Genomic DNA, 25,381 nt, shown 5'->3' on the forward strand with positions numbered 1-25,381 from the left:
TCGCACTCGTTCAGCGATGCTCTCAAAGTGAGCGCTTCTGGTCCCCAGGCGCCCCAGGAGCGCCCCGAACGCCGCCACCAGGGGCCGTTCTCCGTCACACCCCTCCCGCGTCACGGCCAGGTCCTCTCCCCAGGCCTGCGGCAGCCGCCCCGACATCGCCTGCTCCTGCTCTCGCCTGGCCACGATGGTCCTCCCGTGCCTCTCCGTGGCGCTCCTGGCGCTGGCCATGTCCTCCTTCATCCTCAGCACGCTGAGCCGCAGCCTGGAGTTCTCCAGGCGCACCGTCTCCAGCCGACGCCCGCCGTCCCGGATCCTGGCCTCCACCGCCAGGAGCTCCGAGGCCTGGCTGACCATCAGCCCCCTGTGGCGGGCCCGCCCGGCCTCCAGCCCGGCCTTCATCTCGTCCCGGGGCCCCAGCAGGACGGCCGTCTCCCCCCGGAGCCCCGCCGCGGAGACCTCCAGGCGTGCCTTCTCCTCGTTCTGCCCCGCGATGAGAAGCTCCAGCCCCTGGACCGAGGCCTCCTCCCGGCGGTGGCGGGCCTCCGCCTGGCTCAGAGCGGCCTCCTTCTCCTCCAGCTCCCTCTCCTTCGCCTCGCTCTCCGTCTGGAGCTGCCTGCTCTCCCCGGCGAGCCGCTCCATCTCCTCGCGGTACTCCGTCTCCATCTGGACAAAGTCGCGCTCGGCGCGGCTCAGCCGACCGGTCAGGGCGTCCACCTCGTCGTTGGACGCCAGCTCCCGCCGCATCGCCACCTCCTCCAGGCACAGGCTCCCGTGTTTCTCTCTTGCGATGCGTATGGCTGCGGTCGCCCTGTCGACGTGCGCCTCCTGCGCCTTCCTCGCCTCCTCCTGCAGGAGCCCCTGCTCCCGCTTCTCCACCTCCGCCTCGCCCAGGTTCCACTGCTCCGTCCCCAGCCGGCTGCGCGCCTTCTCCTGGTCCTCCTGGTGGAGGCCCACGTTGAGGAGGTTGCTCTCCAGCAGCCGGCCCGTCTCCACCTCCATCACGCGCGCCTGCGCGCTGTGCCGGGAGATGGACGCCAGCTGCTCCTCCAGCCGGCGGGTGGTGCTCTCCAGGCGCTCGGACACGGTGAGGTGGACGGCCCGCATCTCGTTCTCCTCCCGCCGCTGGACCCTGGCGCGCTCCTCGGCGGCGGCCAGGGTCCTCCGGTGGACCACCCCGGCTGCCGTCCCCTCCTCTATCTCCTGCTCCAGCAGGACGAGGTCCTCCTGGAGCCGCTGGCTGGCGGCCTCGTAGTGGCGGCGCAGCTCGCGCAGCTCCCGCTCGGCGCTCTCCACCTGGCGGCCGGCCTCCTGGTGGCCGGCCGCCGCCTCCTTCAGCTGCACCTCGTGCAAGCCGCGCGACGCCGTGAGCCGCTCCACGGTGCGCTCCAGCTTGGCCCCGTGCTGCGTCAAGTCGGCCAGCTGGTCGTCCCGGTCCATGCGCAAGTTGTTGAAATGGCTCAGCTTCTTCTGCCTCCGGGCGTTCTCCCGCTTCTGCTTCAGCACGGTCTTGGCCACCCGCTCTAGCTCGGCCATGAGGCCGTTCTTGGTGGCGTCGAACGCCTCGCTCTCCCGCGCCATGTCGCGCTCCAGGGATGATTTGCTCTCCTGCGCGGCGGCGACGCAGCCTCTGAGGTCCGCCACCTTGTCCAGAGACCGCTGCAGCTGGGCCTGAGCGCTGTGCTTCAGGCAGATCCGGTGGTTGAGGACGGCCGTGTCGCTCTCGTGTTTGGCCCTCACCCGGTCCCTCTCGGGGACCAGCAGGCGGTTCTGTCTGAGGATCTCCTCCTGTCGGTCCGCCGTGGCTAACTGACGATCTGCAGTGCTGTTGAGTTCGGCGTGCAGGTCCGCTATCTCCTTGGCGTTGGACTCCCTGGCCGCGGTCACGTCGGCCGTGATGTCCTTGCTGATTTTATCTTGGAACTTGTGAATCTGGTGTCTGACTTTGCCGTTCTCTATGGTCTCCACCTCCAGCTGCTCGTGGACTGAGCGCCTGGACGTCTCCAGCTTGGTGGCAGCAGCTGCTATCTCCTTTAAATGATGGCTGGCCTCAGTGTTGAACGGCACCTTCTCCTCCTTGAACTGCCTCTCCAGTTCCCCTAAATGCTGCAGAGCCATCATCACGGCGGGGAAATCGGGCACCAAACACGAAGCCATCCTCCCGTGTTCAGCTTTTTACGCACGTATCGTTCAGTTGTAGCGAAATGTATCAAGTTACCAGGGCAACGTCACTCCCCGGCGGTGACGAAAGCAGCCTACGGCGAGCCAGTGCGGCCAAAAACGCGAAGTCGTACCGTGTAGCTGTTGGTGTTTCCCGCACAGGGCTAGCAGTAAGTAGCTGCAGCACAAAAAAAAAACGATCATGGATCTCATCCCCAAACCCAACTGCAAGTCCACCGTGTGGCAGTTCTTCGGCCTGATCCCGGACGAAGATGGGAAACCCCTGGATCCCTGCAACCCCATATGTCGTCTGTGCCGGAGGATCGTTCACAGCAAGAACGGGAGCACGACCAACCTGAGGGCGCACCTGAGGACCCGCCACCGGAAGATGCTGGTGGCTCAGCCACGCGGTTAGTACGAACAAGGTGGTGGGACTGGTCGTTGTTGTTGGCATGCTTTATGATACAGAGTTTCACCATGCACCAGGGATGTGCAGGCTGAGGAATAAAAGGAAACGATTTGGAAGTGGTTGTTGTGTCATGCTCCAACTTTGGGATGCTGTTCGATGCAGATGCCAGCCAGATACATTTTGGGAACGTTTCTATCAGCCTACCAGCAACCAAGACTTTAAAACATTATAAAAAACATAAGCATGGTCAGGATAGATTGAACCAGAATGAAATCATGCGATGAATGCAAAGCATGCACTATACACTCTTTGTGTGTGTGGTATAACATTACACCACTACGATGGGTCGATAACCCTAGGCACCCGTGCCACCACTGGCACGTGGCAGCATAATCATTTGCACACTTAAAAAAAGAATCTCCTTTTTTTTAAAAATTATTATTATTATTATTAAAAAAATTCACCGCACAATACGGCAGCATAATTATAACTACCGATTTTGTTTGCACTTTATTCTGTTTTGGTCATTTCCTCCCAGTGCAAATATGATTAAATGAGTTACTGAAAGCATTTTCCTGAAATGGGATCAATTGAGAAGACAATATTTAAAATATTGTTGCAAGTGGCCTGTTTGCATCGCCTTCACATGGTTTTGCAAAGCTGTACATGTCTTAAAGATATTGATGTGGATGGTTCCAACATTCTCATCTATTCTTGTTTTTTACATTTCTCAAAGTGCAAATATGTTTTTGAATGAGTTTCTGAGAGTGGTGTTTTAAGATGGGACATATGTAATTATAATTTGTAAGCCCATGTAGCAAATATAACAACAAAAAAAACATTTAAAACGTTGATGCATGATTGGGGACTACATGGAAATAATACAATTCCAGGTCTTCTGGAAATGGTTTTGGTCGCTGTGTCATAATTCAAAAAGTGTGATACATGTTAAATAATGGTAATTTAGACATCAGTCTGACATGTATCAGGTCTTATCTTCTCTTACTGCCCTTTATGCCTACTGGCATGTAGGGCAGCAACAAAGGATCTCCACTCCTGTCTGTGTTGGGCGAGCTTTTGGATAGAACTCCAGGTCTGCTTCATGGCTTTCAGTTCTTTCTCCACTGTTCGACGCCAGGTTTCTTTAGGTCGTCCTCTCTTTCGCTTGCCTTCAGGTGTCCAGTGTAGGGCGGTTCTTGTAATGTAATCCTGTTCTTTTCGCATGATGTGTCCAATCCATCTCCACCGCCTTCTTGTAATGATGGTCTATATACTTTCTTGGTTTATCCGAGCAAGTAATTGCTGGTTGGAGATGGTGTTAGGGCAGAAGATACGTATGATTATTCTGAGGTTTCTTGTGTGGAATGCAGAGATCTTGGAAAGGTTTCTCTCTGTCATGCTTCTGCATTCAGAGCTGTATAATAAGGTGGAGAGAACACTGTTCTTGTATAACTTGAGTTTGGTGTTGATGCTATACTTCGTGGACTTCCACACATTGTTCATCATTCTGAATGTGGTTCTTGCCTTGTTGAGTCGGCTTTTGATGTCATTGCCTGTTCCTCCATCATATCTCTTATCATATCCATCAGTGCTTCCCAGATATGAAAACTCTTCTGTTGTGGGTATATTTACTCCATTTATTTGTATAGGTGGGGGATTTTGTGTGTTTAAGGTCATCACCTCTGTTTTCTTCAGGCTTATGTTCAGTCCTATTTGTTGTGCAAATCTGTTGACACAGGATGTTTTTTCTTGTATATGTAGGTGTGTATGGGAAACCAGTGCCAAGACGTCTGCAAAGTCTAGATCTTCAAGTGTTGTAAATAGTGTTCATCTGATGCTTCTAGGTTGATCTTCGCTTGTTCTTCGCATCACCCAGCCTATGACGGTATTGAAGAGTAATGCGGACATCACGCATCCTTGCCTCACTCCAGTCTTGACTTCAAAAGTGTGGTTGCTGTGTCCTGCTTGGCATGTGAAGTTGGTGTAAAAACCCTTTATGATGAGGATGATTTCTTGTGAAATCCCATACAAACGTAGAATGCACCATAAACTGTCCCTGTGTATGCTTTCTCGAATCTACAAATTTAAGATACAGCTGTCTTTGCCATTCTGTGCACTTCTCTATAATGTTGCACAGAGTGAATATTTGGTCGGCCCACCCTCTTCCTTTCCGAAACCCTGCTTTTTCTCTTCTGAGCTGCTTGTCTATTGCATTTGAAATTCTTTGTATTATGACTTTTGATTCTACCTGGAATTGACAAAAGGGTAATTCCACGCCAGTTGTCGCAGTTCTTTAGATGGCTGAAACTATTTCTTTTTCTTGTGGTGGTGCAGTGTTAACATCAAAGACAGTCTCAGGTTCCTGTATCTCTGCTTCTGCTGTTGGTGGGGGTCTGTTAGGACCTCGCTGAAGTGTTCAGCCCACCTTGCCCCTACTTCTGCCTATGATGTAAGAGTTTGCCCTTGTTTGTCAGTGATCGGCATATCTATAGCTCTGTGGTACCTACCGCAGACTATTCTGGTGATTATGTAGACCTTACCTTGCTCTCCCTTGTCTGCCTGGTCTGCAAGACTGTTTATATAATTTCTCTTGTTTTCTCTTGCCATCCTCATAACTGTTCTGGTGGTTTCCCTATATTGTTGCTTGTATTTATCTTATACCTTTCTGACTTGGCGTCCGTTAATTTCTTTTTAAGGGCTCTCCTATCTGCTATGACTTTCCAGGTGTCTGCTGTAATCCACTCTTTTCTGTTCCGTTGCTTTATTCCCAGGCAGACTACACTGCTGTTGGAGGAAGCCGTTTTGATCTGGTCCCATTTAGTGTTGGCATCATCAGGTCCTTTTTGCGTTTTGTCACTCGTGTCTGCCAGAGCTTGGAATCTGTTTTTCAGCTGTAGTATGAAAGCGGCCTTCACTTTGGGGTCATGTCATTTCTCCCCGTCAAAATGTTGCTGTCCTGTTATCTTCTTCCCAGCTCTCCTTAATTTTAACTTAAGCACTGCTGTGACGAGGTGATGGTCGCTGCCGACATCAGCTCCTCTCCTGACTCTTAACATCCAAGAGTGATCGTCTCCAGGTGCCGTTGATCATTAGATGGTCTGTCTGGTTCCTGTCTCTTCCATTAGGGGTACACCAGGGGAGTTTGTGGATGTCGGTATGTGGGAATAGGGTACCTCCGATGACAGGGTTGTAAGTGGTACATAACTCTAACAGCCTCTCTCCATTTTCATTCATGATGCCACAGCCCTCCCTCCCCATGGCCCTGTCATAGTTTTTGTTATTGCTGCCTACTTTTGCATTTAAATCGCCCATTATTATCTTCATATCATGTTGTGGAGTTTCTTCTAATTCTGCTTGGAGGTGATCATAGGATAGGTCATTGGTTATTTCATCCCTGTCATTTGTCGGTGCATAACATTGGATGATTGTGATGTTAATGTGTTCCCCCCCACAACCTGACTTTCATGAGCCTGCTGTTTACAGGTTTCCATTCCATCAGACATTTCTCCATTTGTTTTTTTAAGGATGATGGCTACCCCTTCATGATGTTGGTTGTCATCCCTTCCGGAGTACAGGACAGTATCTCCTGTGTTGGTTTTGTGTCTGCCTGTTCCTGTCCACCTACTATCACTTATTCCGAGAATATGCAGGTTGTAATTTCTCATTTCTGCTGGTACTTGAGCGAGTTTACTTGTTTGGTACAAGGTTCGCACACTCCAGAATCCAATCCTGGTCTTGCATTTTGTGTTGAGGGCACCCACCTTCTTGTCAGTAGCTTCCTCACGGCGTTCACTACTGACATTCATTCTATTATCTTTCGATAACTCTGGAGGCCCATTGTACACAGCAGTGTTTTTTTTTCCTGTATTGCTGTTTCCGTAACAATACTTTTTCTACGGGACTGGGTGGTTAGCCCTGTGCCCGACCCCCAACCGGGGGGACCAGTGGATTGCCCTTTGTCAGACCCCTACCCCTGGACCTGACCGACTTGGGTGACCCTACCAGGAGCCTGAGCTCCTGTCGGTATAGCTCTTGGGGTCATTGAGGCACGCAAGCCCCCACACCACAACAAGGGGACACATCAGGTACATGGAGAAATCTCATTCAGGGTTCAAACACATCCTGGTAAACCTGGATGTAAAAAAGTTGTTTTCCAATCATCGAAAGAACTGTTGGACCATGACCAAATTGTTCAAATGTCCTGCAACAGAGGCTGGAACATGTCAAGGAAAAGTGTAGTTAAGCTGCAAAAAAGCTATTTCTTGTTCATGCTACACTCAGCCGCCAACCAAAAGCTCCACTTTTTACAAAGTTTACTTAACATTGCTTGCTTCATAACTTGAGCCTGGGAGAAGAGAGAGAGAGAGAGAGGAATTGGCCTATCTTAAACAGGAAGCATTATTTGAGATGATGTTTGTCGCTGATTAAAATAATGATAAGTTTGTCTATCATATATTCTACTCATTCGAAAGGGAATAGGGTGGCCATTACTGACAGTTGATACAGTGAGATATGAACCTCTGTGAGCACAGAAAGCTTATGGAAAAGATATATAAGGGGCTATTCAATTACCTGTTTGTAGCCCACAATAATAATACAAAAAAGTGTGTTTATAGCCCACATTAATAATACAAAAAAGTGTGTTTAACGTATGTTTTATGGAACCATAATAATTTAAACATTAAAACGCCAATGTAAGTTTTATATTTATAGTTTTAATTTGTGGTATCGCAAACACAATACCAACAAATATTAGGACACCAACAATAATCATGATTAATCTTTATTTACAAACCTGGGAAACATGACTTTTCACACCAGACTTGTAACCTGAAGGTTGCTAGTTCGATCCCCAGCTCCTCCTAGCCGAGTGTCGAGGTGTCCCTGAGCACGAAGCCTCACCCTGACTACTCCTGACGATCTGGCTGTCGCCTTGTATGGTTGACACCGCCGTCGGTGTGCGTGAATGAGTGAGGCAATGTGTGAGGCAATACTGTGCAGAGCTTTGAGTGGCCGCCCCCATTTACCTATCACCTATTCATCTACAGTCAGTCAAACTCTACTAACAACACAAAAACCCTTGTATCTTCAGATTTCCCCGTTCTGGATTCCGGTTCGGAGAACCCCTTGAAGGACGCTCCGAGTCCGAGTCCGAGTCCCCTGACCGCCCCGAACCAGAACTACGTCTCGGACGCCTCCATTCCACCGGGGGAGCCCTGGCTGGAGGTGGGGCCCTCGCGGGCAGCCCTCTCCCTCCCCTTCTGCCTCAACCTGTGGCTGGAGCCCGAGCCCAGCGATGTGGCGTCCCCTGGGGCCTCGTCGAAGGAGTGGGTGGTGGAGATGGGGGTCCACGCCAAGCTTCACCTCCAGGAGGGCCTGATCTTCGGGCCCTTTGTGGGGGAGCTGGTTCGAGGGGCGCCGCGAACCACTCTCAGCCATGCCTGGATCGTGAGTATCAGACGGTCTGAGGAGAACGGCTAGTCGCATGATTATGAATTATGTCCTCGCAGGGTCTCTGTTTCTTATTTGATGAGAACCAGTGGGGCAGCATGTGTCTCAGGAAGTAGAGCGGGTTGGCTGGTAAACGGAAGCTAGTTTGCACACCTAAAAAAACAAAAAAGTCATTGAACTAGCAACGGGATCGAACTAGCAACCAGCAACTTGGTTGCTAGTTCGATCCCCGGCTTCTTTCTAGCTGTGTCCTTTCTCGTGCCTTGCTCGTGGTGTCCCTGAGCAAGGCACCTCACCCTGACTGCTCCCGTCGAGCTGCCGCCTTGCACGGGTGACACCGCCGTCGGTGTGTGAATGCGTGCATGAATGGGTGAATGTTAGGCAATGTTGTTAAGCAGTTTCAGTGGCCACTGGTTAGAAAAGCGCTAGAAAATGCAGTCCATTGAGCATTTAACCATATCTGCTTTGGGAAATACTTGTCTTTGGACGGCTTTGTGAATTAAATCAGTTCTGCCCGCTCTGTTTGAGTTTAACTAACCGTACGTTTTGCTCACATCTCCAGATTAGGGACGAATCAGAGTTCTACTACGTAGATGCTTCAGATGAAAACAAATCCAACTGGATGAGGTGAGACATTCAGATTGGCTTCAGCAACACTGCCCACCTGTCTGAGTAACTCTTTCTTCTCCATCTTCAAAAATGCAATGTATTAATATTCCTAGTATGTAAAGATTAACTATTAATGAATCATATGCACCCTGTTATTGGTGGAGGGGGGGGGGTGAAGGATAGTCTAGTGTTTCTGGGTGTTCGGTCCCAATCCGAAAGGTCATGGTTTGAACCCCGATGTCTGCATTCTACCGGCGGACATATAGACATCCTTGAGCAAAATGCCCAACCCTTGAGCAAAATGACATATCCTATTTAAACTTCACTGTAAGTTACTTTAGACACTTTGAAGTTAATCAGACTAAACATCACATTGTTTCAGGTACGTCTCATATGCCGCTAAGGAGGAGGATCACAACCTGATTGTGATCCAGCTCAACCAGCAGATCTACTACAAGACCTCAAAGCCGATCGCCGAGGGCGGAGAGCTCAAGGTCCGCATCGGAGAGGACTACGCTGCTGTTCTGTGCCTGGGTGAGCGGCAGACGTGTGCTTCAATGCCTCTGTCTCGATAGATGGATGGACATTTCTTTGTTACAGCAGCAAAGCAGCAGTTGAAGTTTGAGGATATAATACAATAAAAATATAAAGTAGTGCTAGGGAAAACAAAAATAGAGGCTAAAGCAAATGCAAAAGTAAGGACAAACAGAACAAACAGTATAAATTATAAAGTGCCAGTAATTAAAGTCTGTCAGTGCAGTGTAGAAAACAAAGAGAGTCTTTGTATTACTTGGGGAAAGAAGCACCACCAGTTCATAGAGGTTCACAGAAGTTGGAAGCATCATTCTGTTACATAATTATAACTTTCTCTCATTCCTGCCTTCCAGATCCCGGCGACACGAGGTGCGACTTCGGGAAGAAGGAGAGCATCCTGCGTCTCTACCTGGACGTCCAGCTGGTGACCTTAGAGGAGCCGAGCTCCTCGCTGTGTTTCAACCACGGCCAGCTCCAGGACGCCATGCCCGTCATCCACAAGGTGACCAGCACCTCCATGCCCGACTCGGCCCTCGACTCCGGCCCCGCCGCCGGGTACGGGCCCGCTTACCTTCACGAAGAGTACAACTTTTTCCCCGGGACGGAGAACCTGATGAACCATCCGACTCAGGGCCACAGCAGACTCTGGTACTTCTACGGCTTCAGGCCCGACCCCAGCGGTCAGCCCCTGGACTGGAGCACGGCAGTGTGTAAGCTCTGTGGGAACCAGGTCGCCTTGGGGGACACAGTGAGCCACCTGAACGACAAACACCAGATCAGTTCGCATCGGTTCATCAGGGGCCAGAGGATCCGGAACACTCTATATGGTAATGCGTTCATTGTGATAACTTTACTTCTTATCTTTGTTGTGATACGTTGTACTCCTCAGCTCAGGTCTAAAGGTCTTAAGAGAGGTTGTCGTTATGTACAGCCCATTTTTGTAATTGTGAAAATGTCCCTGTACTAAATTAATGTAATTAATCGTTTTATTTCGGTGACCTTAAAGGTCCATTATTACACCAGCAGGTGTGAGTGTGGTTAGCCGTTACAAGCCATTTTTTTTAAATCTGCCACTTCTGACATCACAAGTGGGTGTCTCCACCTAGATGTGTGCTGAATAGATCAGTCTACCAGCCTACCCAGTAGGCTGTAGCAAACGTTGCCCATCTATCCGTCATGCATTTGGCTGGACATGCCCACTTGTGATGTCAGAAGAAGCAGATTTTCGAAACGGCTTGTGACGGCTAATCACACTCACACCCGGTGGTATAATGTGTCACCTTTTAACCTTAACTTATTTGTTTTGCTTATTGCAGTAGGTCGGCCATCACTACTGTATCAACACCTTTTCTAACTCGAGGTCTCGCCTCACTGTGATCCACAGCTCAGAAGTCCACGGCTCTGACCCCAGCCCGCAGCGGCTCCCCTGACTGGGCCTCCACGCCCCCCTTCATCCTCAGACCTCCGGCCACGGACACTCTGACCAGCGCCATCTGCAACTTCCTGATCCGGGACCTCTACCAGCCGGCCATGGTGGAAGGGCAAGGTTTCAAGGAGTTGATCCAGACCCTCCTGCCGTCCTACAAAGACCTGCCCACTGCCCACACCCTGGAGGCCCTCCTGAAGGACCGCCACGCCAAGAAGGAGAAACGTCTGCGCCAGCTCCTGAGGTGTGCAACAGCGAGCCAAGACGAGGAAGAAAACACGTTTGACTACACGCCGCAGTCGGAGACCCAGGGGACGTCGTTTCGTCATCCGACGGACGCGCCTCGTCTGGTGACCCTGAGCGTGGACGTCTGGCGGCATGTCTGGCTTGGGGACACCAGCAGGCACGCCACGCTCTGGGTTCACTATATCGACGCAAACTTTGATCCTAAGAACTGGGCGCTGACCACCCAAAGGCTGACGGAGACGGAAGGTGTGGTGGCCCAGGTGAAGACGACGGCCTTGGAGTGGGGAATCCCTCACTCCCACCTGGTCCTGCTCGGAGGAGACACGGTGGAGCACGGCGCCTTGGGGCTGATAAGACCCGAACAAAGTGGCGAGCCGGACGGACGGGACCCCGGCCCCAGTCCAACCATCCCCTGCTTCTTCACCGCCGTGCAAGGCTGCATCGAAGAAGTGATGTCGTTGCCCATCATATCGGAAACCCTGAGAATGTTCCGAGACGTCCTTGCGGGAATGTTCACACACCTGAAGAGCAACCCGTTCCACTCTCAAATCGAGCTGCTGCTGCTCAAGATAGCGTCGGGGGAACAAGCTCTTTTAAAGTCATGGGCTCACAGCCCGCCCAGCTGGAAAAGCCTCTTCACTGTGATTAGCATTCTCAACAAACACAGGAAGCTGCTCTCTGAGCTGATAAAGCTGGAGACCGGCACCATCATCAAACACGAACACCCCGTCGAGAGGCACTCCAACGCGGGCGGCGGTGCGGTTCTTGGCGAGTCCGAATGGAAGGTTCTACAGGAGCTCTGCTCAGTGCTGAAGCCCATGGACGTCGCCTGTCAGACCCTCGCCAAGGAGGACTTCCCCTGCCTCTCTCTGATCAAGCCCATCCTCATCGGCCTGCTCACACGCCACCTTGTGTCCCAGCCCGGCGAGGCGATGCCCCTCACCAAGGGGGTGAAGCTGAGGATGAGGGAGAGGCTGGCAGCCTGCTACGAGGACCCCGCGGTGAACCGGATTCTGTGCGTGGCGTGCTCTCTGGACCCCCAGTTCCGTCACCTGGGGTTCATGGAGGCCAAGGTAACGTTTGGAAATAATGACGTTTCTTTGCTTGTTTCAAAGTCAAAGTCTGCCGCAATTTCCTGCATCCATTTCTTCACATGTAACAGAAGAAAAAAGACCTTTCGCACTATCCCACTGAGAAAGAGATAAAATCCACAGGCACAACAGATAAAGACGGGACATATCCTGACACTAAAGTAAACAATTAAGTGCACAACCGATGAAGGCATTTACTAATCTGAAAATAAACAATAAAATATAACATTGCAAGAAACATTAATAGCAGCAAAAGATATATTGTATGATATATTGTAATAGTGCAAAATATATATATTGTAAAATCTATATTTTAGTAATATCAGTCAGTCATATCATTGGAATCGAGGGCCATTTAATTTTCCCACCACCTCATCACATCTCATATGCCTCCCCTCCAGGATAAAACCGCCACACACAATTGGCTGAAGGAGGAGGCGGTCAAGATGATGAAGGAGGACCAGAGGGGGCGGAGCGCCTCCGGCGAGCACAGCGGCCACATCAAGAGAAGCCCCTCCCTCTCCTCCTCCGACTCCTACGACCACCAGCCGCGGCGGAGCAAGCGCATCAAGAACGCCCCGCCCGTCAGCTTCACGGGCTGTGACGACGCCGAGGACATGGACAGCGACGGGGAGGAAGGGGCGGGCCTGGAGAAGGACTCGACGGAGGCGGAGCCCCAGGGCGCTCTCTCCGGGATGCAGTTCCTGCTGGGCGACCTGCTGGGCTCCCCCCCCGCGGCGGGGACGGCGGCGCAGGCGGAGGAGGAGGCGGTGGACATGGAGCTGAGCCTCTTCACGGCCGACAAGAGGCCCTCCTCCGGGGTGGAGCCGCTGCAGTGGTGGAAGGCCAAGGCGGGGCAGTTTCCCCTGCTGGCGACCGTGGCACGGGCGTACCTGGCGGCCCCTGGCGTCGCGGGCAGCGCCACGGTGGGCTTTGCGACGGACGGCGGCGTCGCCAACAAGAGGAGGGATATACCGCCGGAGAGCCTGGCGGAGATGTTGTTCTTGCATCATCACCACATGACCACACTGGCGGATTGAGGGTACTTTGAGAATCGGGAAATGAGGCAAAAAAACGACCATGGTGTTGAAGATGCAACGCCTGCCTTGTGGGAAGGATGTCCTTTTGAACTGACTGTTAACTGTGAACTGACTGCTAGGATTTCAGACCCTGATGTCTTGATCTCATTATGCCCATATATACCCTGGAGATTAATTTTACTTTTTTGTTTAGCTTCGCCTTACTGCCATTTAGGCTTCTTTTAGCCGCCGTTTAGGTTTCTTTTAGCCGCCGTTTAGGTTTCTTTTAGCCGCCGTTTAGGTTTCTTTTAGCCGCCGTTTAGGCTTCTTTTAGCCGCCGTTTAGGTTTCTTTTAGCCGCCGTTTAGGTTACTTTTAGCCGTCGTTTAGGTTTCTTTTAGCCGTCAAAAGGTCAGAATCAGTGGTCCAGGGTGCCTGAAATGTATTGACACCACCTTCCCTCTGTGGGGGGTCTGATATGGTCAATGACACCATTAGTACTTAGGTAGTTTAATTTTGTATTGCGTTTTGGGGAAAAAACATTTTATCTGTTTTATGTTGTATTTGTGAAACTTTCCAAACCTTTTACCCAACCTCGTTCCCTTCCTGCGCCTTTATCCTCATTAGGACTACTGGGATCTTTGCACATGTGCATTAGAAAGGAAGTTAAATGGGTTTGGGAAGTTCTTGAAGCAAGTCATGGTGATGATTTTCAAAGAGGATGAGCTTTACTTTGTTAAAGAATCTTGGATTACTGTAAATCTAAACATTGCATTCAAGCAATGCTCACTGGTATTCTGTCTTTAACGCCTTCTTAAAGGAATGCTCCTTTGTTTCTCAATCCGCCCAGCAGCCCAATCGACTGAGTAAGCATTTGACAGAATTAGCGGAAATCAGGACTGGGGTGAAATGGGCTAGGTCAGTGATGGTAGAATACACCATTCTGCAATTTCACTGGTCTCTTTGCGGAATGTGAATCTTATTCCCAAAAATGAGGTAGTTCATCATTCGTACATGTGAACGTCACAGGCCTGCGCAGAGAATAGTTTTAGTGCTGTGCAAAAAAACAAACAAAAATGAACTATTCGAGAAACTGGACTGGTTTATTTTACCCTCACTTCACTGATGCTACTGGTCGCTACCATAGGCTTTTCTCTAACTTGGTTGAATCGAGCACTTGGCTTGTTGAGAAAGAAGTTAAGACAATTCCAAAATGTATTACCTCTTTTGTATTTTTACGATCCTGTCAGTAATTAGTCTTATATTATTTACAACATTAGGCTACTAAGGAGATGATAGTATTGAAGTGATACGAGAATATATTTTTGTTGTTACAAAAAACTTTATTAAACTCTGTACTCAAATAACAAATAAAACACACAAAAAATAATGTATTTACAAGAATTAATCATTTTTCTTTGGAAATCGACTTACAATACAGTACAAACGACATATTGGTATATTGATCTTATTAGTTTGGCTTGTTCTGGCTGTACCAAGATATTTGTGAAAAACTTGCTATAAATTAGGGTAAAAACCAGGACCATATAACATGCATAAAAAACATGCATCCCCCCTCTACGACTTTGACTCCGTTAAAAGACCCAGATTGACCGGCGGTCTTTCTGTCTCTCGACTCAGTCGTCTGCAGTGGAGGAATACGTTCAGGGGATGGATGAAGACTAGCAGCATAAGGAAAGTCAACGCAATATCCACCTGAAACACAACACAAACACAATTATTTCACTCCATAATGCACATTACGCACTTATTGTATGTTGTTCGTCCTGGCACTTAAAAATAGAGCTAACCCTAACCTTGTTTCTATGAACATCCTAAACGTACAGCGATATATATTTTTGTTTCTCCTTCTGACAAATGTAGTTATTGTAAGTCGCTATGGATAAAAGCGTCTTCTAAATGCCCTTAATCTAAATGCTAATGCTTTTACTAGAAAGTTTTTATACACAGATTGGTGCTAAAATTCAAGATTTTAAACTTTTGTGTCAACCAAGCATTATTGATAACCGTGAAAAGGTGTATTCTTACGTAAAAAGGGTCCCCGTGGAGTGAGTTCTTGACCAGAGTGAAACAGGGGTACTGGAGGAGGGAGATTAGGGCTGACAGGCTCATCACCGTGCCGTACAGCTTACCGAAGTGACACGCTGGAAACCTGAGGGCCACGCAAAGGGTAGAGGCTTTAATGTGTATGCATGTGTGTATGTACGTGTGTATGCGTGTATGCATGTGTTTGTAACTTTGTGAGTATGTGTGTATGCGTGTGTTTGTAACTTTGTATGCATGAACGTGTATGTGTGTATTCATGCGTGTGAATGAGTGTGTGTGTGTGAGAGAGGTGCTGAGTCAACGAGGGAAAATCGTCACACGCATGCACACACACTCTTTCTACCAATGAGCTGCTACAAACACACACACACACACTCTTTCAACCAACAAGCTGCTAGTACCCCCCCCAACACTCACGCGATGCTGATGAAGGCGGCATGGCCGCCGTACAGGAAGGAGCGGTTCAGCACCTGCAGGCCGAAGGTCAGGTACTGCAGCGGCATCACGGGCACCGTGGCGCACACGGAGAACAGCAGGCACTGCAGCGCCGTCACGAACAGGGACACCACCGCCGAGCGCAGGTCTACCTCCCGCTCCGTCTCACCTGGCGGGGGAGGTGGGGGCGAGAGAATAGGGCTGGGCCATTAATCGACTTTCGACCTCGATTTCGATTTTAGCGTCAAAACGATCACAAAACTAATATAACCGGGTTTTTCGATTCTTATTTTATTTTTTTATTAAATGTTTTATAGAAAGTGCAGAACAGTTGGATACATATCTGTACGTTATTTTAGATTTGAACATTTTTCTATTTGACCATTTTGTGTATTTTTTAATGTCGAAATTTCAAAGCTCTCAGTTACAAAGTATCTTTGGGAGAGACATGCTGAATAAATACATCATGTTTTCAAACTCAAAAATAATCGTTTGAATAATCGTGATTTCAATATTGACCAAAATAATCGTGATTATGATTTTTCCCATAATCGAGCATCCCTAGGAGAGGCGGTCAGTCGGGGGGGCGTGGTGAGTAGGCGGGACAGCTTTTCAAGACACTCAAAGAGGCTTTACAGTGAAGGGGGGGACCTCACTCACCACCACCAGTGTGTAGCACCCACTGGGTGATGCACGGCAGCCAATCGGCGCCAGAACGCTCACCACACACCAGCTTGAGGTGGAGAGTGAGGGAATTAAGGAGTCAGCCAATGATACAGGAGGGTGATTAGGGGGCCAGATTGAATGAGCCTGGTTGGGCAGTTTTAGCCAGGACACCGGGGAAACCCCCTACTCTTTGCGATAAGTGCCCTAGGATCTTTTATGACCTCAGTGAGTCAGGACCTCGGTTTTACGTCTCCTCCGAAGGACGGGTAGTTGTCAGGGTAAGGGTCTTTGAACCCTCCCAGCATCAAAGGGTGTACCCCAATGTCTGGCGGGGGTGTGAGAGGGTGGGACAGCTGGGAAGGGGATGTTTGGAGGGTCTCTGTAAGGGTCTCTGAATGCTCTCAGCTTGAAGGGGTCCAGCCCAGTGTCTGCGGTCTTCGTGTCGGCATCAGGGATGTTTGGAGGATGTTGCTTATAGCTGCTAAAGGTCTCTGAACCCTCATAGTATGAAAGGATGTACCCCAATAGCTACCTGTCGGCATCCCTGATACCGACGGGTAGACTGCAGAAGTTGGGGTACACTCATCTATGAGATGACACAGATGCAAAAAGAACTACTATATATATTATTATAGTATTACTATTTATACTACGACAGCATATACCAATTTAGAGTAGCACGCACGCACTCGCTCACTCGCACTGAGAAGAACAAGAAGCTGCCGGGAAACTATCGCCACTCTGAACGGGTTCTTCAAATGGGTTGTTCTGCTATTTTGGCCGAGCTGCCACCAACCGTCTATTTTTATATGCTTTAGAAAAATGTAATTGACGATTTGCAGACACACGCACACGCACACACGCACACGCACACACACACACACACACACACACACATACACTTACACACACACACCCTTAGTGTACCTGGGGCCCGGGGTTTTCCTTTGTTTCTGTCTAGGAGGACACCATTCCAGGGGGCACACAGGATTCCACAGAGCTGGGTGATGGCGAAGGCGTTGGTGTACTGGCTCACTGAGAGGGCCGGCACAGCAGACCCATATCAAACCGAGGCACACAAGGAAGACTTTAGATTGCAGAAGTCGGGTTAGAGAATATAGATTCTGAGAAAAAAGAGGGCATTTCTTGACATAGCTGAAGGATCGGAAGAGAGTTAAGGAAGTAGATGTGTTTGAGGTTTGATTTACAAGCAGTCATTGAGGTGTTGCTGCGCTGTCTCTACAACAGAGACAACGCAGCGATATCAACATGAGTAGTTCTAACTGGGGAGACGGGGAAATCCGCGAGCTGCTGACCATCATGGGAGTGAAGGTCATACAGCCGCATTTAACAAAGACGTTCAACGATGGTGCGATCTACGAGAAAGACGCAGAGGAACGTTTCTTACGGGGCTTTTGTCGGGATAAAAAACAAGTGGTCAGCAAAATAAAGAATATGCCTGTTGACTGCACCTGTCTCCATATTAGACCATTTTATTCAAGACTGCTCCCTGCAAACGTTTGACCAATCAGTGCATCACTTCCCTCTTCCCATCTACCTTGCCTGTCAATCACATCCCTGTCCCAACAGAGAGGATTTCATGACGAGGAGGGGGCCTTCTGGGTTCTTTCTCTCTCTCTCTCTCTCTCTCTCTCTCTCTCTCTCACGTCCTTGTTTTACCTAGGGCGGGGTCGTTGTTGGAGAGGCGGTTCAGGGTGGTGTTCAGCGTGCCGATGAACAGGTAGTGCCGGAGCTGCATGAGGGACAGCCACAGCAGGTGCCAAAGGAAGAACCAGGACTGCACACAGCTCCGGAAGCTAGGCACTGCGGCGGAGCATAGGTCACACGTTAAGGTACAGTGAGGATGGAGTCTGGCACTTAAAAATAGTACTTTGTGCACTGTGTAGAATTGTTTTTGAGGATAACTGCACCAATGAAATACCTTTTTCTTCAGAGACGTTCTCAAGTTGTCCCTGTGCGTCCGCTGTCTTGTCGAGCTCTGCCAACTCGGTTGCCGTGGCTACATGCCCCATCTTCTCGGCCTCCTCCTTGTCGCGAGCGTCAGACTTTCCGAATCTCAGTCTACATGGAAATATGTAGACATTTTCTAACTGATCTGCGAGATGCGGTGGTGATTCCTTTTGAACATCTGTACCTTGTCATAAACTTTATATAAACTACCCTTCAAAAGTTTGGGGTCACCCAGACAATTTCATGTTTTCCATGAAAACTCACACTTTTATTAAAAAGTTTTCAGCTGCCTAACATGATTGGGTTTTCTAATCATCAATTATAATAATAAATAATAATAATATTTTTATTTAAAGGTTCCTTTCTCGGCACTCAAGGACACCGTACCGAGGTACACAAAAGTCATTGGGAGGGAACAAAATTAAGAAAGAAAGAAAGAAAATTGTAATAACACAGACATAGTAATTGGCATCAGGTGGAATAGGCAGTTTTGAACAGATGGGTTTTGAGATGTGATTTGAAAAGTGGAAATGAATCGATGTTTCTGAGTTCGGGTGGTAAAGCATTCCAGAGACCGGGAGCAGGGCGGCTGAATGCTCTGTGCCCCGTGGTGGTGAGACAGGCAGAGGGTACAGACAGGTGCACGGAGGAAGAGGATCAGAGGGAGCGGGAGGGATGTGGGTACGTGGACGAGGTCGGACAGATATGGGGCAGCGAGGTTGTGGATGGCCTTAAATGTAAACAGGAGGGCTTTGAATTTGAGACGGAACTGAACCGGGAGCCAGTGGAGCTGCTGGAGGACAGGGGTGATGTGGTGAATGGATGGGGTTCGTGTTATACAGCGGGCAGCCGAATTCTGGACCAGTTGGAGCTTATGGAGGGATTTGTTGAGGGAGGCCGAGAAGGATAGAGTTGCAATTATCTATACGGGAGGTGACGAGGCTGTGGACAAGGATGGCGGCAGTGTGGGGGGTCGGGGAAGGGCGGAGGCGATTGATGTTTTGTAGGTGGAAGTAGGCAGACCGGGAGATGTTATTGATGCTAACTGTTGGAGGAGGGTGCAACAGTGGAATTATCTATGGTGATTGAAGGGGAAGGAGATAGATGATGAAGAGGGGGGGCCCCAGGACAGAGCCCTTGGGCACACCTGAAGTGACGGGGGAGGGGATGGATTTGAAGGACTTCAGTTGGATGAACTGAGTGCGGCCAGATAGGTATGATTTGAACCATTCTAACGGAGGGTGGGTGATGGCAATGGAAGCTAGCCTGTTGAGGAGGGTGGCGTGACAGAGTGTTTCAAAGGCTGAACTCAGGCCGAGGAGGGTGAGGATGGTGAGGAGTCCAGAATCAGCTGCCATTAGGAGGTCGTCGGTTATCTTGACGAGTGCTGTTTCAGTGCTATGGAGTGGGCGGAAACCGGACTGGAACTGATCATATAGGTTATTGTGGGATAGGTGAGAATGGAGTTGGGAGGCAACTGTTTTTTCAAGGATTTTAGAGATGAATGGATGATTGGAAATTGGACGGAAATTGTTGAAGTTGGAGGGGTCGGCACCAGGTTTTTTCAGTATCGGTGTAATAGCCGCGGTTTTGGAGGTTGTAGGGAAAGTTCCAGTGGTGAGAGAGGAGTGGATGATGGCAGAAATGAGGGGGGCCAGAGAAGGGAGGCAGGCTTTAGCTAGTTGTGTGGGGAGGGGGTCCAGTTGACAAGTGGATGGTTGGGGTATTTGGAGGAGTTCTGTGATTTCTGAGAGAGTGGGGAGCTGGAAGGAGGAGAGTGAGAGTGACGATGGGTGAAAGTCTGCCGAGATGCTGAGGTGAGGGATTAATCCAAGGTTCTGGTGGATATTCTTGATTTTTGAAGTGATTAGCAATTAGCCTTTTAACACGATTAGCTAAACAATATACCATTAGAACACAGAATTGATGGTTGCTGGAAATGGGCCTCTGTACACCTGTGTAGATATTCCATTAAAAATCATCAGTTTCCAGCTAAATAGTCATTTACCACATTAACAATGTCTAGACTGTATTGCTGATTAATTTAATGTTATCTTAATTGAAAAAAACAGTGCTTTCTTTAAAAAATAAGGACATTTTTAAGTGACCCCAAACTTTTGAAAGCTTGTGTAACAGTGTATACAGTAGATTTGAGCAGGTCTCACCCGTAGCTGTAGTCACTGGGAGGGCTGTAGGGGATGTGTGTTCTGGGCATCAACAGGAAGGTCCTGAGAAGGTGTATGATGCTGCAGAAGGACAAGGCCAGGAAGGAGGTCCGGATAGAGATGTTCTGCTCATACAGAACCTGGATAACAGACAGAAATAACCGTTGTTACACTTGCAAGGAAACACAAATTGCCTGTTGCATACAGTTTAAGTATTATTCCAGAATAGATTGAGCATGGCAATGCTCCCTGCCGACGTCAGGACCGCAGAGTCGCTCACCGGCTTCGGCAAAAGACTCAAGACTCACTTGTTCAGAGTTCCCCTAGACTCTGCAGACTGTTAATCATTTCAGCTTTGTTCCTATTCCTTGTATGGTCTTATCTAACACCTTTCGACCCTGTTAACCTTGATTAACCGTGATTTCTTAACATAAAGAAATCACCACGACAATCACGTATCAGATGTATCAGAAATGACAAGAATGAACAACAGCAGTCCAGCTTTAACAAGCATATATCCGATGTGTAGAGCTTTGAAGCAGCTTTTTATTAATTTGGGAAGGTATACTTAGAAATATAACAAGCAATTCGGTTGTAAAGATGCAGGAGGATTATGAAGATGCATTGACTGGAAATCTTGCCCTATCTTCATAGATCACATGCTGCCTAGATACATAACAATTCTTGGTAGCCTTTATGAAGGACTGACCATCAAGTGGCTGTCTGACCAGCAAGCTATAACGCTCAACTGATAAGCTGTGTTTGCCCAGTAGTGTCATATAGAAAAAACACTCATATGTATCTCCAGGCATAAAAGGCTGGGTGCATAAGTCCTTTATTTTAGGGCTGCTCGATTATGGTAAAAATCATAATCATGATTATTTTGGTTAATATTGAGTTGTATGTATGTAGAGTTAGAAAACATGATGCATTCATTCAGCATTTCTCGCCAAAAAAACCCTTTGTAACTGAGAACTTACAAAGAATTTAAAAAAAATACACAAAATGTTGAAATTGAAAATAATGCGCAAATGTATCCAGCTGTTATATTTCTATAGAACATTTAATGAATAAGATATACTTTTCTTTTTTAAATAAATAAATAAAAATACGGTCCAACGTGATTATATTAGTTTGGAGATCGTTCGGCCCAAATTTGATTAATTGTACAGCCCTACTTTATTTATACCTAAAATTCATTAAGGTAACCTTAACCTTAACGATGAGGAAGACTGCGGAGGAGGAGTCGAAGGCCCCGTTGTAGATGGTGATGATGGTGGAACGATGGGCAGAAAACAGGTTGCCGATCTTCATCAAAAGCAGACAGTCAGACAGACAGACAGACAGAAAGTTAAAAGCTGCACTGTCTTACGGTGAGCTACACTACCGTTCAAAAGTTTGGGGTCACTTAGAATTGTCCTTATTTTTTAAATAAAATAACAGTTTTTTTCAATAAAGATAACATTAAATTCACCAGAAATACAGCCTAGACATTGTTAATGTGGTAAATGACTATTCTAGCTGGAAACTGCTGATTTTTATGGAATATCTACATCGGTGTACAGAGGCCCATTTCCATCAACCATCACCCCTGGGTTCTAATGTTACATTGTCTAATCTTGCTAAAAGGCTAATTGATGATTAGAAAACCCTTGTGCAATTGTGTTTTCATGGAAAACATGCAATTGTCTAGGTGATCCCAAACTTTTAACAAAAGCATTTGCTCTTATCAAAAACAATGTGTGCATGGTTGTACGCAGTAGCGACTGAATGGTGGGTTCACCTGCATGTTTGTTAGGAGGAGGATTATCCCTCCAACTGCAAGGCAGGGAAAGGCCACAAACAGCAGCATAGAGTATGCTAGAAGGGAGAGGAACAGAAAATAAAGATAAGTAAACACAGGCAACATTGTAACACCAAACGCTCCCCCTCTGTATAGCGAACGGCTCTTCGAGGTCACTACGCTGTTCAAATAGTTACTCAGTTGTTCAATATTAATGATACATTAACTGATTTCAATTGCATTGAAGGGGAAAGGGGATGGAACTGTTTGTTTTCTTGTTTTCTGTTTTTGTACCAAAGTTTGCATCCTACCTGCACTAGAGAAGGCCATGATCAGAGTTCCAATGGCATACAGGGATCTGGAGGGTAGAAGAAAGGTTTATAATGTATTTACTTCGATTGAAGCACATTTGATCTTGTTTGACCGGATCATAATAACAAGAAGCCAGACCCTGAGCATCAATTAAATGAGCATTATCTTAGGAAAACAAGTGAGCAATTTGAACCGTTAAGGTATTATGTGTAGTTTATATAATCCGATTTTCACAATCTATTGGTCCTTTTTTGTAAACATTTTATTACACACTACTATCACCCAGGGCCCTAACGTGAAATGTACCATTCCACAGTGACCACATGACACAATAACAAGCATATCTGTGTTTGACATCTCTATTTACACCACCTTTGAACGTTCATAATAGAGAGATTGGTTCAAGAACTCACATTCCTAGAAGTCTGGTTACCATGGTACCGAAGCGATCAAACAGGTAGCCGTTTGGCAGACTCAGAAAGGCGATGAGGAACGAGGCGATGGTAAAGATCAGAGAGAAGTGCTCATCTTGCTCACTGCAGTCTAGAGAAGAGACAGAGAGAGAGATGGAGAGAGACAGAGAGAGAATTGGAGAGAGACAGATTGACAGAGCCAAAGAGCGACAGATAATGCATAATGCATTATCCCAAAGAGCAGTTCTGCTATCCAGGTAAGCAGTGCAATCTCCATTCTCCACTCTCAAATGCAAAACACATTCAAATTGAAGACTGTATAAATTTGGTGGAAGCGATGTCCCTCACCTGTATAGCTCGTGTTGTTTGCGGTCGTGCCGTTGACACACATTTGACTGAAGTACCCATCTTGTTTCAGCACAAATACAAGAGAGGCAAACCCAAACACCAAGCCGGCAAAACCGAGGCACTCTACTATCCCCGTGGTCAGAGTCAACCCGTAGAGAATCCTGTTCCCTCCCCCGCATCGTTGCATGTTTCACTCTTCACAGCCCGCCCGGTGAGTCGAAAAGGAGGATTTTCTGCAGGTCGTCCAGGAGCAAACAAAATCTGAGCGCTATTCGACGAGCACTTTATAGGACAGGGCGGGATTTACATCCACGGCAAGGCATGTTCCTCTTTCACAGCTCCACTACTTCCTATGCATGTTGAAGGGCTCTGTTGTATAATATATAGGATGTAGAAGAAGATCAGATAACATAGGTTCAATGACCATGGTCTAAAGGCCCAGTGGGTCCCTTTGTATAACATATGTAAGTGTTAGAGTGTGTGTGTCAGGAGCCAGGGGGACAGACGCAGTGTAATCCAGATTAGTTCAGAGCAATCTGTCTCTACGTACACACAACATGTCACATATGGTCGCCCGGATCTGTGTTTAACATAGAGATAGGGCTACTTACTGAAGGGTTTATTCCATTCTGTTACTATGAGCTCAGTAGGCTGTTTGGGCTAATTTCCACTTTAGTAGTAGGCCTACTGAAGGCCTACTTTAAGTTAAATTTGAGAATGTAAACTTTTTTTTATGGATTTGTTAGACAGAAATCTACAATGGGCCTATTTTATAAAATTATGTTTCACATGGTTTGAAAAATAACTTTGGACAAGATTGGGGTTATGGGGTACACCGTTATTTCTAGAGTTCCTTTCTTTTTTGCAACTAGCGTGTGTGAACGAGAATGTCAGGGAGAAAGAGTGCTATGAGGAGATGAATGAACGGAACGATATTTAAATTTAAAAATCGCAAAAAAAAAGAAAAAAGAAGCGGAATCAATTTGGCGCTCGGTGTTGATTCTGTGGCGCCGCGCCACACATTGGTCTATGTATGGGAAACAAAGAAAATCAAAAGCAGCTCACCAATTCCTGATGAAGGTTCATCCCCTAGCGCAGTGGTATTCACTATTTTTTTCAGGAGAGCCGCACTGACAGGACGACGTCAACAGGAGAGCCATTTTTACCATTTTTAAGTATCAAAAGCTATAAATCCAGTCATAAATAAGTATGCCTGCTTAATAATATGTCCTCCCTGAATCAGTGTTTCCCATAGAATTTTGCGAAACTGTGGAGGGAACCCGGTCCTTAGCGGGGTCCGGGGGCATGCTCCCCCGGAAGAAAATTTGGTACCTTTTAACCTGCAATGCATCAATCTGGTGCACTTTGAGAGCAAAATTAAGACTTGTGTGACTGTGTGCTATTTTCTGGAATAATGTGGAGACACTGGGTCACATAACATGGAAGCTATTGAAGAATAAGTTTATAAGAATAAGTCCATCCAAAGAGCACATTCTCTCTTGTTATGCAGGAAAACCGCCAATCTGGCAACCCCACTGTCAGCGTAGAGCCGAGCAAGTTTAAAAATATTTTCTAGACAAGGCTATATTTCCACCTTTTAATGCCGCTGTTGATTTATTTTTTAAATAATTGTTTGTATTGTTGTTTTAAATATCTGTATTCACTGGATGATCATATCACTGTATATTTTTACCGCCATGCGAGCCGCAAATAGAGGCTTGGCGAGCCGCATGTGGCTTGCGAGCCGCGCAATGAGTAATACTGCCCTAGCGGAAAATAGGCAGTATGCCTGGAGGTGGTGGACATCCTCTGACCTCCCTGGATGAATCTGTGGAGGTCTTGGATCATTCGTATCATGGTCTTTTGCTGGTCCATCAGGATTTGTTTGTTAACCAACAGGTCACGCAGAAGAGCGGAAAAATAAAAAAAGCAACATTAAATAGGCTTATAAAAAGGCAGTTTTAAATCCTCAACGCATGTATTTTTGTATGTACATTCATTTTTATTTATTTATTTATTTATGTATGTATTTATTTATTTATCTATTAATTTGCCCAGCTACCTATCCATCCATCTATTTATCTATTCTATTCCAAGGATATATACTCATATATATAGTGAATATATCACTCATATATCAAGTGAAGGCTGGAGGAGTGTAACACATTAATCGTTACTTCCACACATTTGATCACAGCCTCTGATAGCATGATGGCCGTGCTGAGACCCTGTCCCTGGACTGACAGACTAGCCCTGATAAGGTGTCCCTACCATCTCCAC

The 25,381-nt window shown here is 47.6% G+C and overlaps 2 protein-coding genes across 3 annotated transcripts; one reads left to right on the plus strand and one right to left on the minus strand.

The window, feature by feature from the left end:
- The first annotated feature begins 2,292 nt into the window (after window positions 1–2,292).
- LOC307091991 (E3 SUMO-protein ligase ZBED1-like) lies at window positions 2,293–14,304 on the plus strand. Of its 2 annotated transcripts, XR_013812778.1 has the most exons (8): window positions 2,293–2,567; window positions 7,659–8,014; window positions 8,580–8,644; window positions 9,009–9,160; window positions 9,514–9,987; window positions 10,545–11,905; window positions 12,325–13,199; window positions 13,288–14,304. XR_013812778.1 is itself a non-coding variant. In XM_079758846.1 (7 exons), the coding sequence occupies exons 1-7, from the start codon at window positions 2,360–2,362 to the stop codon at window positions 12,961–12,963; spliced, it is 3,255 nt and encodes a 1,084-aa protein (XP_079614972.1). In that variant the 5' UTR covers window positions 2,293–2,359; the 3' UTR covers window positions 12,964–14,304. The 2 variants fall into 2 exon arrangements, 1 of the variants encoding a protein (XP_079614972.1); XM_079758846.1 differs by having other exon boundaries at window positions 12,325–14,304.
- Window positions 14,305–14,474: 170 nt separating this feature from the next.
- slc43a3a (solute carrier family 43 member 3a) lies at window positions 14,475–23,306 on the minus strand. The gene is made up of 12 exons (XM_079730599.1): window positions 23,102–23,306; window positions 22,754–22,883; window positions 22,340–22,386; window positions 22,029–22,105; window positions 21,461–21,553; window positions 20,246–20,385; window positions 18,052–18,191; window positions 17,790–17,933; window positions 17,037–17,144; window positions 15,426–15,612; window positions 14,991–15,114; window positions 14,475–14,657 (listed from the first exon to the last, which is right to left on the minus strand). The coding sequence occupies exons 1-12, from the start codon at window positions 23,286–23,288 to the stop codon at window positions 14,520–14,522; spliced, it is 1,515 nt and encodes a 504-aa protein (XP_079586725.1). The 5' UTR covers window positions 23,289–23,306; the 3' UTR covers window positions 14,475–14,519.
- Between the last annotated feature and the right edge of the window lie 2,075 nt (window positions 23,307–25,381).

This window comes from Pollachius pollachius (assembly GCF_949987615.1).
Source record: "Pollachius pollachius genome assembly, chromosome: 2".
Lineage (NCBI taxonomy): Eukaryota > Metazoa > Chordata > Actinopteri > Gadiformes > Gadidae > Pollachius > Pollachius pollachius.